General features: G+C 36.5%; 1 protein-coding gene across 9 annotated transcripts in view; it reads right to left on the minus strand.

Moving 5' to 3' along the window:
• The window catches only part of PCDH7 (protocadherin 7), a 416,191-nt gene that overhangs the window by 338,453 nt on the left and 59,541 nt on the right, over window positions 1-18,197 (minus strand). For 6 of the 9 annotated variants that reach the window (XM_019453534.2, XM_019453532.2, XM_019453530.2 and 3 more), the window contains exon 2: window positions 13,489-13,548. The exons of the other annotated variants lie outside the window; for them this stretch is intronic. In XM_019453534.2, coding sequence (XP_019309079.2) covers window positions 13,489-13,548 — 60 coding nt within the window. The remainder of the gene's footprint in view (window positions 1-13,488; window positions 13,549-18,197) is intronic. 9 annotated transcript variants of the gene reach the window in all.

Below are 18,197 nucleotides of genomic sequence, written 5' to 3' on the forward strand. Positions count from 1 at the left end.
ACACTGGATTATGCAACTTGTACCAAGTATGCAACGAAATTTGAGACTTTCATTACTTTGCTCATGATTTCTTCTCCAGCTGAAATGTCTTTCTTCCTTCCTAAGTGTAAGTGGACTTAATTTGTTACAAGGGCCAACTAAAAAATTTCTTGTTTCATTAAGCATTTCCCAAATGTCTTCACTTTCTTCCTTTATCTCTGTCTTCTTATAGCATTTATAACACATCTGGCTGTCTTGGTTTGTTGAGAGCAAAATTGGTTTCTTTCCCATATTTACATCCCTCGCCTTAAGCACAGTTTCTGGGCTAAAGCATGTATTCCATAGTCATTACCAAGTAATTGGTTCCCTCTGATGATCTTCAGAATACAAAAATATATTCTGAATTATATATTTATATATATATATATAAATATATAATATATAATATAAATTATATATAGATAGATAGATAGATAGATAGATAGATAGAGTGTGCATCCAAAATAATCTAGCACTTTTATACCTTTATACTCCTTTGGTTAATGTGTCAGCATGTCAGTACATGACTCAATGCAGACATCAGTATTCTTGACATATGTTACTTATCGGTATCAATAAAAGTTATATTCTGAATTTGCAAACCAAACATTGAGAAAATCCTAAATTATATCCAATGATGTGATATTCTGACAATATGTTATATCTGAGGCTGTACCCTTTCATAATAATATTAGCTGGAAAATTTTAAATTGTCACACCATAGGTAACAGCAGCATTAAAGGCATGATGGCATTCCTTCTGAAACCTATCGAAAACAATAAAAATTTCAAACAAAAATACAATCTCTTATAAAAATTAGACGATAACACATACTGAATATGATTTATACAGGATTTTACAGACATTTCATGGTAAAGCATAAAGCAGGTATTTTGAAAATTGTGCATTATGAGTGTGGATATTTATATATAGAATCGTGGGTTAAACGCTTTGCATAGATACGGGATATGCAACCTCCGCATTATGTGGAGAATATGAGTGGCTTCAGCACCAGAGAATAACTTTGCAAGACATTTTTCTTGAAAGATTTAACAATATAAGCACCACACATTGATCATTATTCATAGACCAGGGGTTCTAAATGCTTGAAACACTAGACAGCCCCTGGCATGCTATAAGCCCTTTCAGCTCTAACAGACGGAAGCTGAATTTCCTTGATTGCCAGCCAAAGATCAGACAGAAAACACCCAGGCAGAAAGCATCTAGTCTAATAGAATATTGTTTAATTGGAATTAAAGGTGAAAAAAGAAAGAGAGAGAAAAAAAAAGGAGCAACTCCACAGCCTGTGCCCTTCAATATTGATGATCCTTAAAATTTCACTGTCACGGAACTGTCAGAACTGTCTCACTACAAATGAAATCTTATGAGTTATTTTACTTTATTTTTTTTTTCCAAAGAAAACAGCAAATCCTAGAAACTACAGGGCAGTGAAAATCATATCTGTACTATTTGTGGTATTAATTCTCTTTTTTTTTTTAACCATAAAACACAAAGAGGAAACAGAAATCATTGAAAATACTTTAATAATATGTGGCAAAATAAAAAAAAATAAGTACAAATACTTCTGGATAAGGTCTGAGATACAAATCAGCTTATAGCTGGAACATGAGTTCAGGCAATGATAGAGGTAAAAATGGGATTCCATAGATTTGATGAGTGAAGATGCTTTAAGCGTTCAGCCTCAAGATAGCCTCCAAGGCATGACTTCATTTGAGATCAGAGCTTAACATCAAGGAAAGCCTCTTTTGACAGCATTAGAGCAAAGGAAGTTTATGTTAAAATCATGTTTGTATTTCTCCCCAAACATCATACAGAGTTGCAATATTATCACACAGAAATAGTTCCAGTTGACCTGACTCCATCTTCAAAGAATGGTTTTGTGTCTATTGATTTTAGAAACCATGCATTAAATTGTATTCCTTTTGGTATTAATTATACTAATTCCTCTACTAAAGAATTAGGGCTCTGGGGCAGAACACTCTTTCGGTGCCAAGAAATGACCAAAGAGACCAGTTGTCTCTACGACTTTGTATTCTACATAAAGTATGGCAGCTGATAGCTCTGAATTCCAAGTCCAAGAAAGATATATTTTCAGTTAAAGCGCAACTCCTATCCTGTGAGGGTTGCTTCTTCCTCTCTGGTGCTCCCTCCACCCTGCTTTGAAAGTTATTCCCCTCACAAATCGGGGTCACCACTCCTCTGTCTTTGAAGACCTCTGCTGTGTCACTCCCATCTCTCCCAGCGTCAAGTTGTACCTCCATAACATGAATCTAATGCCTTCTACATTTTGAGCTACTTTCCAGACTTTGTTCACTGCTTCCTGCCTTGGCACCCACTTGTTGCCCACCAGAGCTCTCCCTCGTGGCAACATGTAGTCCTCACATCTGGGAAACACATATTTGTCTTGCTAACAACAGAGCGCCCGGAGTAGAGTAGATCCTGAGTGACACAGGGGAATGAGAGCCCTAACAGGGCTCATATGATTTGTGACGTATGTGTACATAAATATGTGTAAATCCCCTCACCTGTGTCACCCAGCATTTCATATTTTACAAGAATGCAAAATCTCCAGTACCTAATCTAGGGGAGAAACTCAACAAATGCTTATCGAATGACTAATACCTATACACTTTATTGCACGTCTTCGAATCACCCAAGACTTCCATTTATAGCATCAAATGAATTCAGTCAAGCAATTGCTAATCTACTGTAAGCAAAGTACTTGGCTAAAAACAAGAAGGAGATGGTAAATATGAGTCAGGCTTGGATGTTCCCAGTGAAGAGATTCTAGGGTAGAAATGATACGCATATACACTTTCAAATTATTCCATCAAAATATTCCATCATTAAAAACTGGAAGATTCAGGTAGCATAAAACCACACAGATAAAATGCCTTAAAATTAGCACGAATGACTTGGTAACCAGAAAAAGAGGGAAGGCAGGATTCCCTCATGTAAAGTTAGGAAGACAAAGGATTGTTGGAGGACGTAGCACTATAGCTTACGATAAACTAGTAGCAAAGTGTAAAGCAGGTAAAGTCACCTGAAAGTCACCAGGCTGAGCCGGAACACTGAGCTCACAAAAAGGAAGAATGGAAAGGACAAATATGAGAGGAGCATTAGAGGTAGAGGAATAGAATTCTAAAGTAAGGAATCTGAAGTCTACTTATGAGAAATGACTAGGACTACGTGTTCCTGAAGACAGTAGTACGTTGACAACACTAAGACGCAGTACGTCGTCCTGTCCTCGCAACACTCTGGGCAGCAAGGTACGCAATCCTGCAGCCTTCAGTGTAATATCTCAATCCACTACATGTAATTTGTACACAAATATTAATAGCAGCTCGACTATACTTTCCATGCCTGATCATGTTCTATGTTATAAGTCTTGAACAGTCACCAGCAGCACAAAGAGAAAGAGAGAGAGAAAGCTTTTCTTTTTAAAGCACATATTGTTACGATCCAATATTACTAGATGGCACAGTGAGTGGAACACTTGTAATAACAGTCATTAAGGCCTATCAGTTTCAAATTCGACTAAACAATAGGTAATGGCAACTTCTGCAGGACAGGGGTGGACCATACAACCAGCTCCATGAAAAGAAGTCAATTTAAAGATCCAACGGTAGCCTATCTTTTAAAACAAGCTAATAGGAAACAATTACAGCAAAATATTTGAGGAAAACGGAAATAAAAACATTCCCAAATCTCAGAGTTAAACAAACTGAATGGCAGCACAAAGGATATGGCAATGACTGAAAAGCTCACTGCACAGAAGATGCTCCCTAAAACAGCCAGAAACCTCCAATTAATAGAATTCCAAATATTCAAAGAAAGGGGAAGGGGAGGTGGGCTTATGAGCTTACCTAAACAGCCGGCTGAAGTCCACTAAAAAAAATAAATACACCTGTTACATATTTCTCAGTGTTTGTTTGAAGAAATAATGTCTAAATCCAGAGATAGACTCCTAGAAACAGCTCAAAGTATGCATTGAAAGTTGACCATTTTTTATTTGATTCTCATGTTTGCATTTTCTAAATTATTCCAAAAACATCTTTCATTTCTAAATAATTCTGAAAACAGAAAGCTTATTCATAAAGGTGGCGAAGTGTCTACCAATAAACAAGTTTAGATTCCTACCATCAAGTTTAGATTCCTGTCAAGGTTTGAGGAAATCGGGGTTTAAATTCAGATACACCTGCGGTTTGGATCCTAGCCTACTTGTGACTAGTATAAGACTTTTGGAAAACCTATTGGTCTGTTTTGGGGAGCGGATTACACTTAGACACACCCACCATGCTGCATTGCATTAAGACTGCTTCTGGAATCTTAGCTCAACTGGTGAATAGCTATGTGACCTGTGTCCGTCACATTTTTGAGCCTTTCTTTAATAATACTGTTATTTATACTAGCTCACTTTATGCTAGACAGTTGCAATCAATGTATGTATTAATTTCTTTCTGACCTTACTTACATAGCTTAGTAATTCATCCTCATTGCCTAACAATGCTATGAGACTATTACCCCCATTTGAATACAGCACGAAAGGTTAAGTAGGTTGTCCCAAGCCTCCAACACTAGTCCATAATTGGTGTTCATTTAATTCATGATTATAGGGGCACCTGGGTCGCTCAACTGGTTGGGCATCTGACTTCGATTCAGGTCATGATCTCACGGTTCGTGGGTTCGAGCCCCATGTCGGGCTCTGCACGGACAGCTCAAAGCCTAGAGCCTGCTTCAGATTCTGTGTGTGTGTGTGTGTGTGTGTGTGTGTGTGTGTGTGTCTCTTCCCTGCTTATGTTCTCCTTCCCTCCCTCTCTCTCTCTCTCAAAAATAAACATTTAATTTATGAATTATATACAGGTAAACTATATATTTTTATAGGAAATCCAAGAGAGGACAAATATAGTAATTCAAATTCCTACTAAATACATTTAAACTGAAAGATCACTTAAATCAGATCATTATCAGTTAACTATCAGAGCAAAACTAAATTGCAATTTTCTGATAGTCTGAAGACAGAATACCATGCAACTAAAAAGAAAAGAAGCTTAGGAACATCTTAGGAACATTTTGGCACAAATGTTTACTGAATTATTTTGTATCACAATTTCAAATTTGTCCTTATTTTATTTATTTTTTTTAAATTTTTTTAACGTTTTATTTATTTTTGAGACAGAGAGAGACAGAGCATGAATGGGGGAGGGGCAGAGAGAGAGGGAGACACAGAATCGGAAGCAGGCTCCAGGCTCTGAGCCATCAGCCCAGAGCCCGACGCGGGGCTCAAACTCACGGACTCACAGACCGTGAGATCGTGACCTGAGCTGAAGTCGGACGCTTAACCGACTGAGCCACCCAGGCGCCCCTCAAATTTGTCCTTATTTTAGAAAATAGAAGTTACAATTAATTACAGATTACTAATTACAACTTCATAATGTGTATATGCTTTCTCTTCCATATGCTAAAAATTTCTACTAAATGAAAAAGAAGCAATTGAAGTTGACGTGTTAGACGAGGGAAAGAGTCAGAGGGAGAAAAAAAAGTGAAAGTTTAACAGCGTTCTCTTTATAAGATTTTGCATAACAGAGACTTTAGACTTCCATAAATACTCACTTCTGTGTACAATAAAATATCTGTGAGTAACATAATAACCAGCAATGTTCCAAATGGCATCCATACATTAACTGCCGAAAGAGGTTATGGAACAGTTTCCGAAAAGAAAAAAGGAGCCCTCTGGACCTACTGTAGTACACAAACTCACAGGAAATGAACAGCCTAATTATGTGGCCATGAAGTAAGTCCAGCAGATACCAGTGATTGGGAATGAAGGCTTGACAAAATCTGGGGATATTTGTCAGCTCCTTAAATCATTATTATATTTCTTCGCATGCTCCGAATTGTCCGCGGTGTAAAATGAAGAGAAAAGCACTTCCACACGGTTTGTTGTATTTTATAGCTCAATATTCATAACAACTGTGCCCATTCTTTATGCTGTTGTGAAAAGGCAGAGCCAATCTTTTGGCAGATGACTGTCTTTGGCTCAGCAGAAGCTTCCATTTTATGCAATAAAGACTAACACATACAATCTCAATATGTTCTCACTGGGGAGGGAAGAAAAGGACGAGAGACCCCTTTCATGTCACACACTTGATAAATTATTTCTAAGATGCATAGTTTTTTTCCTAGGGCCTGTCCAAAGGCAGAGTTCCATTGTGGCTTTCCAAAATGCAACCCTTTGTAAGTCATTTCAATGGCTCTTAATAGAATCCTATGAATCACATTACATATTCAAAAATATGATCACCCTAATACATATCTTTTATGTTTGCTCTCAAAATTATGAGAAGTACTTCTGTTTTATCTGAGGGAAGCCTTGAAGCATTTATTTGTGGTCACTTGCTGCTTAAAATGTACTTCATTTAATATGATCGCACATTTAGATATTTAATATGCTTTTAATTCATGGGAGTATTTCATATCATAAAACTGCCTTTTAAAAAAAATCTGTTCTGAGTTCAGGGAAAAAAAAGCATATGCAAGTTCTTTTATTTTTAAATGAAGAATTATTTTTTAAAGCATTAAAAAATGTTTTGGGGGTGGCCCAGCCAGTTAAGCATCAGACTCTTGATTTCCGCTCAGGTCATGATCTCATGGGTTGGTGAGTTCAGGCTCCTTTCACTGGCAGTGTAAAGTCGGCCTGGGATTCTCTCTCCATCCTTCTCTCTCTGCCCTTCCCATGCACACTTTCTCTCTCTCAAAATAAATAAATAAACTTAAAAAACATTTATTGAGTAAACTCTACCCCCATGGTGGGGCTTGAACTCATGACACCAAGATCAAGGGTTGCATGCTCTACTGACTGAGCCAACCAGGCAACCCTAAATGAAATATTATTTTTAATTCTGGTGCCATGTGACACAACCATCAACAATTCTGAAGCTTTCTTTTCCTTTTTTTCATTGTCTCCATTAGACCCCTTGGGAGTCCAATGGCTTAGGTCACAACATGAAACATCACGCTAATTAAACTGCTAATTAATTGGCATAAGAAATATATTGCATGAAATAGATTGCTGTATTGTACTGTCTCAATGTTTGCACTATTTCAACTTGGTAACCACTAATTTAGAACCCTTTAATCATATTCTTTAATCCAAATGTTAATCTCACATGACAAGAGCACATGAATTACTAGAGAAGCTTGGTACAAAACATGTGTTTCATTTCTTCCTAATATTGAAAATATTGAAAAGATAAAAAGATCCTGTGTTTACAGATTCTTAATATTCATTTGAATGTAACCTTTCCTCATAAACATTTTCACAAACTTCTCCATGTGAATATTGAGTCATTTATGTGACTAGCCATCATAGAATTTTTATTAAAAAGGCCCATGGGATAACTTAATTGTTTCCTTAACATTATCAGGGTCTTTCTGAACACAGATTTTTTTCAATTGCATGACTTTTAACAATCAAGTGTCAATTTGGGGTTCAGAAAAGGGCAGATTTTATGTAATAAATATGCAAGGGTCTTAAAAAGTCAACCAGCAGAAAGTTAGAAGGCACTATATCCACTTGAAATGTATTATCAGGAGGTAGCCGTTTCTGATCTTTCTAGAATGCATCTACCAAATGTCTGCTTCTTTCATGAGCCTGACATATAGGGGAGAAAAAAAAAATCATCCTGACCTGCCTTTTAACAGCTAGACACAGAGAAAAGAAAATGAGAGACCTAGGTCCCCCTCACCTGCTACTGAGACAGAATTTCCACGGAAAGCAATTGGGCAGTTACAAAACAGGCTGAGCTGTACCTGGTCTCAAAATTCCAATCTCTTAAAACAGGACATGTTCATTTCCCCCCTAACATCTAAGGATACAATCTAGGAAGATACTCATTTTTAATTACATCAATCTTAACTCCTCCTTAGAAATTCACAAAAAGAAGCATAAGATAGTTATTATGGTGGTATTAACATCCATAAAAATATAGAGTAGCCAGCTCTTTCGTGAAAACAAAGTAAAAATTATTGAAATGGAGAGCCTAATAAAAATCTGTAATTGGCCCTGTTTCTTTTCAGATGCTTAGTTGCTAAACTGTGAAATGAAGTTAGAATATTATAACTTCTTCATGTTTTCACAAGCAATACTATGGGGTCCCAAGAACACAGGGGCATTTCTGAAGTCTAGATTTTCTAGCCACAATTAATATTCACTATATATTATCCAAAACATGGTTTCAAATAGGAAAGACAACATTTTCAATAATAGTTTATTTGTTTTATCCCCTCCAATATAATTAGCCAATTGCAATGTTTAAAATGAAAGCCACTGACTTTCCAGGCATTAAATATTACCCACTTCAATCCAGCCAGTATTTATTTTGTTTGTATTTCACACATTCAAATCTCATAGTTATTATAGATTACAAAGCACATTTTCTGCTTAATAAAGGACTTTGAAAATGAAGCCCTATCATATATCATAGAAAATTACTAAATATCTGCAAAGCATAGTAGCTACTTATTCATGGATGGGTTATCATAATCAACATTATCCTTAGTTTTTATGATAATCTGACAAATAATTTATCATTCTTACATTTCACAATGCTTAAGTCACTACTAATTGGGGAAAATTATACTCCCTTATAATTACAGATAAAGTGATCTTTCAAAAATTATTCTTTGACCGTTTAAAAACTTTCATCATTGGATGGTGACAGGTCTGATTTCAGCTTTCACAGTTTCCGTTCACTTATCAATGTTTGAAGAAATGATGGCTCACAGAGCTCTAAGATTTGAGTTGTAGCAGACCAGAAACTCATGAATTCCCCCGGAGAACCTGTACCCACACTCTTTTGCTCAGTTTCATGCCATAGTATATGAAGTATATCCAGGCTTGGAGTTATCTGTTCTGTGAGGTGCATTTTGTGTCACTTCTGACAGTGGTATTGAGTTTATTTTAGCCCGTGAACATCTCAATCAGCAACAACTACACTCTATTCATATGTTGATTATAAAACAACAATAAGGAAATCAAGAGTTGCCGGCATTTACGGAGGTCTTGTCATGCCATACTCCCATCACCTGGCTAAATCTCACTTAATAATCACAACTAACTCACAATGTAGATGCTGTTACTAACTTTCAGTCACATCTGAAGAAGTGGAGGCAGAGAGATGCTTGTTCAAAGGCCATTCAATTTGTAAAGTGTGCGATCCACGTTTCGAACCCAGGCAACCTGGATTCCAGATGCTGCACTCTTAAGGCACTCTGAGCGCCCTTCACTTAGTACATGACATTGTAATAATTAGCCTGTGTGTCTGGAATTCCCATTAGCCTGCGCGCGAGCTCTCCTTGTTCAAAGAATGCAGTTGTCTTTTGCCTCCGTCCACAGGGAAGTCTCCATTTTCCAATGATGTTTGACGCAAATATTACCTAGTAACATATTTTAAGCCTGCAAAGCAAAGTAAGTTAGAAAAGAATTCCTTCTTCCCTGTCTCCAATATGTGAAGCAGACGTCCTATCACAGATTCTACCGTTGTCCAACACTCTGCGAGAACGTCTGGACGCCTTTCACATTGAGGCCATGCATGCTGAATCTGCTTCACTCATGTTAACAGATGTGTGATCCGAAGAACCAAAAACTCCACCCCTGTCCCCCTGAGCAGTTCCAGAGCCTAACCTGGACCCTAAAGTTTTGGCACGAAGGATCTGTGACCTGCTGAGTGTATGTAGCCTCTGAAACCAGGCTGGCGAGACTCAGAGCCCCGCTCTATCTCCTGGTGGTCTGTACTTTTGCAAATTTGCCCAAATTCTCTGTGCCTACTCTTCCTTATCTGTGAAATGGGTGATATGACAATAATGGCATCTGCTTCATGAGGCTGGCATAAATATTAAATTGAGCAATTAACATATCTTTATAGAGTTGACTGTTGGTAACTCAACTAATTTATATTTATCAAAACCAGGAAATGGAATAATAGCATCCAAATAAATAAATAAGCAGAATTAACACCAAAAACAACTACTTCAATCCTCAATAATATTTTCAAGCCTTTTTTTTTTTTTGTATTTTAGTGAAATTTTTACTTCTGTGCATCCAATTGGCTGATGCATTCTGAACATAACATTTCAGTTGGCAATTTCATTCACAGTTGCCCCACTGCTGCTCTTTATAATCATTTTCTTTCTTTGAACCACCTCCACCCTCCACCGCCCCTCCCCCCCCCCTTTTTTTTTCAGACGTTAAGAATCAAAAGCTAATGGTAAACATTTTACTTGGAGATAATGGGTCATGGGAGAGGCTTGGTAGGTGGTCTCCCATCTTTATTCTAATCTTGTAGAATAAAGAATAAACTGACAGAATTAAATTTTATTACCTAAATCAGTCCCATAAATGACCAGAAGTTCACTGAAACAAACAAACAAACAAACAAAAAAAAAAATGTTCAGTGTAATAAATTCTCTAAGGATCCCTGAAGATTACCCATACCACCTTTGTGATTTTGAAAGTGACACCACTTTGCAAGTTAGTATGAGCCCTCCGCCCCAAAATTGACATGTATATGCTTTCATTTTGCCTCACACTGCTTCTCTGACCTTTCCCAGTTGGAGTAGTAGCAGGAAACTAAAATAAAAGCACTGCTTTTCTGTGTGAGGCACTTTGTGACTAAACATTAATCCTGAAATTATAACAGTTGCAAGACTCCTCTGCTCCTTGCTTCTCCTAAGCAGAGAACGACCGTGAGATGAAACAGCCCTACCGCCGTAAACATCAGGGGCTAGTGTTTCCTTCTCCTCTGAACCCAACCAGGCTGATCTGAGTCCAGAAATGCCTTTGAAGTCACAGAGACCTTCATGTGCTGATCAATCCTTGGGGGGTAAAGAGCAAGAAAAACTGGTTCTGGCACTTTAATATTCGGCCAGGGAAGGCATTCAACTCAGTGCAGAACAAACAGGTTTCCTCTGTTACAAATTGAGTGATTTTGTACTTGGGTGCCTCTTGGATCAATTAACTTAGGGAGTCCTATTGATCCCAGAACATGATTATTTATACTTCGGTACATATTTCCATTAAAGTCAGACTAAGGATGGAACAGAAACAAGTGTGAATTCGCATTTCTCCTTACTCTTAAGGCATGCGGTCGGCTTTGGGTCAATTTAAGTGGAAAACAGCATGTGATTCTCTTAATACCAATGATCACTACTGAGTATTAATAGAATCAGTATTAAGTGTCTGCTGTACTGTTTCCAAGTTATCAAAACCTTAGAAGTTAAGAACTAAAATGATCTTAAAATTGTGCAATCTGAACCCATCCTTTATAGTTAAGAAACCTGAGCACCTAAAAGCTAATATATATACATATATATATATGTATATACATATATATATATACATATATATATATGTATATACATATATATATATGTATATATATACATATATATATATAGAGAGAGAGAGAGAGAGAGAGCTGTTTAGTGGCAAAGCAAAATTTGACATCAAAACTCCTGAATCTGTTTCAGGGTATTTTTCTCCTTACACCCTCGAAATTATCTCTGTCAAACTTTTTCTCTTTATCTAAAGTTGCTAAGCTCTTCACTATTTTAGGTCCCTTTATGTTTTAAGAGATTACTAAAATAGGAAATATTGTCATTTTATAAAGCAGTTACATTTTATTATTTTGGTCACAGAAAAATATTCGATACAATAGAATTATAGAGTTTGTAGACTTATAATTTATTATAATAGCATAAATAAAGACAAAAATCCCTGTAATAGTATAGATAGGATACCAACTTCAGTTGATTGTCACATAGAAAGAAGAGGTAAAAATTTCTACTATAAAGTTAATCAGCAAGATAAAGAGACATGAATACAAATACCAGAGAACGAGAGTTTCAAAATTATTATGGCACATGGTGACTACAAAAAATATGTCTATCTGTTTTAAATATTTACTATCTTATCTATGTTAATATATGATTATTTGTAATTAATTTAGACCGAAGAAAATGGAAAAAAAAAAAACTATAACTTATAGGCATATTAAAAAGTTATAGTTAAAACAGAAATATTTCCCGAGTCTCTTCTATAAAAACAGCCATGATTCACATCCTCTGTCACTGAGTAAAAGTAACCTGAAGGAGTATAATAGGACTTTCCAACTGTCCTCAAACTGATTTCACAGGAGCCTACTCTCATTATTTTGAGACATTGGTACTATCTTAATTTAAATGGCTCAATGGCAATAAATATTATACTTAATTGGAGAGCCTTTGCAGTCAGTCTATATTCGAATTGCTTCATTTGTGAATAATTATCTTTAGTAATGACAACACGTATGAAATGGCTTAAGACAGTTTCCGCTACCTCTTTACATTCTAGGTAACAAACTAAAGTGCAAACGTTAACCATTGAATTTTACCTGCCTCCATTTATATACGCATACACACAAATGCATCCAAATACACCCATACTCATACAAAAAAGAGACTTTATACAGTATCCTCAACTGAGCAAATAACTATAATGCAAAGAGGTTCTTCCTGCATGCAATTCATTCTTAACAAAATAAAAAAGCCCTCCTCTGCATACACGAATGCATAAGAACACAAATTTTAAAGGCCAGTTTGCTATTGATATAATGGCCACACATTCCTTGAACATTTACGTGGTTTACCCTAAATTCAATCAGAAATTGTGTGAAATGTCTGTGAGATACATTGCAAACTATCCTCTGCTTTTACGCCATAATGAATTATATTTCATCAAGTATCAGAATGACCTAAATTTTATTTTCTTTCCTGTCCACTCCTTTTCTCACTTTACCTGACTGGCAGTAGTATTTCTTCTTAACGCCTTATTAAATAGCACTGAACAGTCTAATTTTCCCAGAATTCAGTCCTGAGGTATACATTTCCATTTTCTTTGTTGATCTAGCACAGGCTCAGGTGATTTCTACATAATGCATCCAATTAGTTCAAGCAAGGCAAATGAAATCACATCTATACTAATCTCCACATTATTAACTATAAACAGGAACAGGATGTGTCTCCACTCTTTGCTTCAGTCCATTCAAGTGCAAACCAAAAGAAAAAGGATTTCCTGTTCTTCTTTTCACACTCCTGAGTATGACGATATTTGATTCTGTTTCTCCACAGTAGTTGATAAGAGTGCAAAACCTCTCTCACATCCCTCCTTTATTCCATATTGAGAGCTTGATTTTTTTTTCAGTTTGTTTGCTAAGTATAGTTTGATTCCTTTTTGCAGAGATTTTATTTTAAGTCCATTTTGCGTTTTCTTCACAATCAGAGCTTCATTTTAATCAGATAGTGGTCCTGCCCCTTGGGAATCGATTTCTTTTTGCACAAGACAATTCAGGTCTATTAAGATCCAACACACTGAGTTGGAACGTTACATGTATTTCACTTACGAGCACATACATTCATTTTACACGATTCCTCAATGTGGCCAGGGGGGTTCGTGGTCTGCACTGTATCCACCTACAAAAAATACAAAAATATATGTCTGCTTTACAGCAATGTGAGTAGGGTTTTGCCAGCCTAGTTCCAAAGCCTGGGTGCACATCTTGGCTGATAGTATTCTCTTCTTCCTTAAGATGTATTTGCAGTGGCCATAACCTCTTTCAGAAGTCATAGAGATATAACAGTTCCCTACAATTAACAACCCTGGGGCATCTAAATCAATACCGCTGGTTAATCTCAAGGATGCTATCTCTGACAAGAGATATTTGCATGGTAAAAGAAACATTGAATTAATTGTGTTTCAGGCTTCAAGCTTTTCAAGGCTATGAAATGTCACCAGAAGAGGGGTGGGGGGGGGGGGGGGAATGCTGGCTTTGTTTATACTACAAATACAAAGAATGAAATGGTAATTTTGTTGTCACAGTTTTTACAATTTACAAGTCCCTAAGATCTCAGAGATGTGCTCTTGATCTGAGTGTTCACACCATTCAAAGTAGCTCTCTTGTCTTTAAAAACAATCCTTAGATAGCTGTCTCTTTACAGAAATCTGAGCAATTTACATGCTATCAACAAATGGCCTGCTGATCTCAGGTCAGGGATGGATAACTCTCCCCTTCAAAGTCATGACCCTAAAAGGACAATGTTTTCCAACTTTGTATCTACTTTGCACAAATAAAGTGATGGTAATACCCCTTCAAAATATTTTGCTAATGTCAGTTTTAAATAGTGTTAATTTTTTCTCTGAACTTGCTACTGACCAAGTGGCTGATTTCTGCTCTCAGTGCCAGAAGGTACACAGAGTATCGTCTTCTAGTTTGATAGCACAATTGATGTTAGTAAAACATTTAGTAAGTTTGAACATTGCCAATAAATCACCTCCATAGAATAGAATGCTACAGTTCACTACCAGAAGTATTTATCTTTAAGAATTAGAATCAGAAAAGAGAAACAAATATTCCACTCAATTTCCAAAGTAACGATGCATCAGCACACGAGAATCGAAGTTAGAAAAGAAGTAAATGATTTATACCACTGAATAATTGACCAATTCATTTTTGAAAGTAATTGGTGTAAAAAAAAAAAAAAACAAGTAATGTCTAATGTTGAAATTAATTATTCATATTCAAGGACAGAAAATGTTTAAGCATTGCTCTAATCACAGATTATCAATATTAGCTGTATAAATTTAAGCAGCTTTAAAATGTCTTAATTTTTGAATCAGTTGTTATCTTTTCCTAGAAATAAAAAGAATATTTTTTTTTTCTTTCTGAAGCAGCTCTAACCATTACCATAACTTGGGAAATTCTGTCCAATTACACAAGCAGCTTGCATCTATGAAGGCATCAGTGATAAGTGCATCTTCCTAATTTAAATTATACGTTTAAGATGAACATAGTTTGTCTTATTTTACACAAACTATATGACTGCACATTTCATTTCAAAACTGCCTGGACACAAGTGAAAGCTCAACATTTGCAAGTTTCAGATATTGTTTTTCTATTCCCAAATCAACTGCAACAATATAGCTGTAATGCATGCCAAGACATTAGACCTTCCTGTTATGGGCTCTTACTGTATGTGATACGTTGCCATAGACTTTATCAAATATTTAACTACTCTTGTGAAGTTACTCATTTAAGCCTTACATCCCGTACGAGGCTACAATGAGCTCCCTGAAGGCAAATGTCATGTCCATTCTGTTTATTGCTACAGTCTCCGTGTTGGCACCTGGTCGGCCTTCAGTGAAAATTGATTTAATGAATGAACGCATGTTTGAGAATAACCAATGAAGGAAATCATATTATTTGTCATAGCACAGTATTACTATTGCCTAATCCAGATATTTTGAAGACATATGGCTGTCTTTGGCTTTCGATTATTTGTCGTATGATAGATTATGGCACAGATCTTTCTTGAATTGCAGTAAGTGCTTTTTTATTTTAATAGCATATTATTTCTCCCCCTTTTCTCCCCTCTGTAATTCTGTCTTAAATTATGTGTCTAAAATTTCTAAAATTTCACTACCATCTCTTTTTAATCTATCCCATATAATAGTCATTCTTTTCTCTAAGGAAATACACTATGCAAAATTGCCCACAAGGTTTTTAATAAATGAGTAAACAATTAAAATAATCACAAGAAATATAGGAAATCAGAGGTGTCAAATGTTTCATTTTCTATTTACAAGACCTGACATACTTTTAACTTAAAAGCACACCCAAGAAATAAAATGCATCGAAGTAATAAATTAACCATACTGCCATGGAGCCCAATGAAATCTCCATATTAAAATGATATTGCAGAATGACACTCCATTCCTAAATTTCATTTCATAAATTAACTATGGATGAGCAGGTTTCGTGTTTTTGTGGTTTTAAGTTTTGAGCCCCTGCACAAATGCATCTGTGCACTAACATTCACCTGTCACTGAAGCCAAGAAAAATGGATTCTTCCCTTAGCATTAAAGATTAATGTTTAAAAGCAAAAGTGCATACCTCAGATAGCTTATTGAGTTCATGGAGAACTACTTAGGAATCACCGTTTTGAAAACTGTCATTGGCTAGGGCCAGGGTAAAAATGGAGGTCACCAGGAAGTGTTTGCTTTGATTTGAATCAGCTAATTAAAATGGCCCTGGAAGCAATTTTCAGATCACTGCCACTGAGGAGATAGGCTCTGGTAAATCCAACCAAACCAATCTTTCAGTCAGGTCCAATTCAGTTGAAGTTGTATAGACAAGCCTTTGTCTCTGCCTCTCAGCCTTGCTCCTCAATTTGTTCTAAATCTCAGTCAATATGTCTCTCTCTGGCTCTCTGTATCTTTCTCTCTGTCTCTCTGTCTGTCTCTCTCTCTCTCACACACACACACACACACATACACACACACACACACACACACACACACACACACACAGAACGAGATGATACCAAGTCATTCTGGAACACGTTCTACAAGACCATCTCTATATCTCACTCAGTTTCCATTTCCTGACCAAAGAGACTGAAATAGGCTGGGAATTTAATTAATGAAATTTATCCATAAAAAGTTAACTTCTAAAACCTAAGTTCTTCTTTTCCAGACTTCCCAATAGCTGGTGAGTCGTGCTAAGAGAAAGAAAGTGAATGATGGAGACAGTAAGAATAGGATTCAGATTCAGGTACAAGAATACGCTGAACATTCACACATAGGAACAGAGATGTCCTTATACTGGTTGGGGTACCTGGGTAACTCAGTCAGTTAAGCATCCAACTTCAGCTCAGGTCATGATCTCCTGGTCCTCGAGTTTGAGCCCCGTGTCAGCCTCTGTGCTGACAGCTCGGAGCCTGGACCCTGCTTTGGATTCTGTGTCTCCCTCTCTCTTTCTGCCCTTTCCCCGCTCATACTCTGTCTTTCTTTCTCTCTCAAAAATAAATGTTAAAGAATTTTTTTTTTAAGAAATGTCCTTATTAAGTCTAAAAACAACAACAAACACTTTAAAACCATAAATAAAGAAATGTATATCTGGGGGGCACCTGGGTGGCTCAGTCAGTTAAGCGTCCGACTCTTGGTTTCAGCTCAGGTCATGATCTCACGGTTCCTGGGATCGAGTCCCACATCAGGCTCTGTGCTGACAGTGTGGAGCCTGCTTGAGATTCTCTCTCTCCCTCTCTCTGCACTCCACCCCCACTCTCTCTCTCTCTCTTGAAATAAATAAAATTAATTTTTTTTAAAAAGAAATATTTATTTTGAAAGGAATATGTGTCTATTTTTCTACTTATTTTTATTAGGTATGCTTCAAACCTAAATCATGCACCTATGGAATTGGTGTAGATTAGGTACAAGTATCTGTTGAATGTGTTTTCATATAATTGGCAATATGTAAAAGATCTATGAATATTCATTATTTTGTCCTTCACTGACACTCCAATCTAGAGAAAAGGAAAAGGTGTCATATGAAAAGCACATATTTTTCCATAGCATAGAAAATTAAATTGATGGCAATTTCTACAATCCAGGAACAGGAAATTGATGTTCATATTTTAGAGCATACACGTATAATACAGAAGCTAAACCAGGGCAGAGTCACCTATCAATACTGAAAGTTTATCTGTTACTTTTTTAAAAATATTGGAAAATCATCTGAAGTGTAAAATGAGACATCAGGCAAACATGGGGTTTGGTGAATGCAAGACTATAAGGAGGGCAATTCTGGGTGGTATTTTCATCTTTTACTTCTTTTTTATTTTTATTTTTTTTATTTACTTTTTAAAAATGCTTATTTATTTTTAAGAGAAAGAGACAGAAAGAGCCTGCAAGCAGGGGAGGGACAGAGAGAGAGAGAGAGAGAGAGAGGAGAGAGAGAATCCCAAGCAGATTCTGCACTGTCAGCACAGAGCCCGTCATGGGGCTCGAACTCACAAACTGTGAGATCACAACCTGAGCCAAAATCAAGAGTCAGATGCTCCACGAACTGAGCCACCCTACTTCCTTTTTTTAAGTGATGCATCCCAAACCATAAATTATAATAATTATTAGTTACTGCCACACCTGTATAGGTGTTTATTACAAAATAACACTTTAATGATTTTACCTCGCAAATCCCTTGTGAAGTGGAAACTACAATTTTGTTCATTTTACATATGAAAGAGCTGAAGCTCAGAGAGCTTAATCGTCTTACAGAACATCACAC

The sequence above is a fragment of the Panthera pardus genome, unplaced genomic scaffold (assembly GCF_024362965.1).
Source record: "Panthera pardus isolate Hobbes unplaced genomic scaffold, ASM2436296v1 HiC_scaffold_13, whole genome shotgun sequence".
Classification (NCBI taxonomy): domain Eukaryota; kingdom Metazoa; phylum Chordata; class Mammalia; order Carnivora; family Felidae; genus Panthera; species Panthera pardus.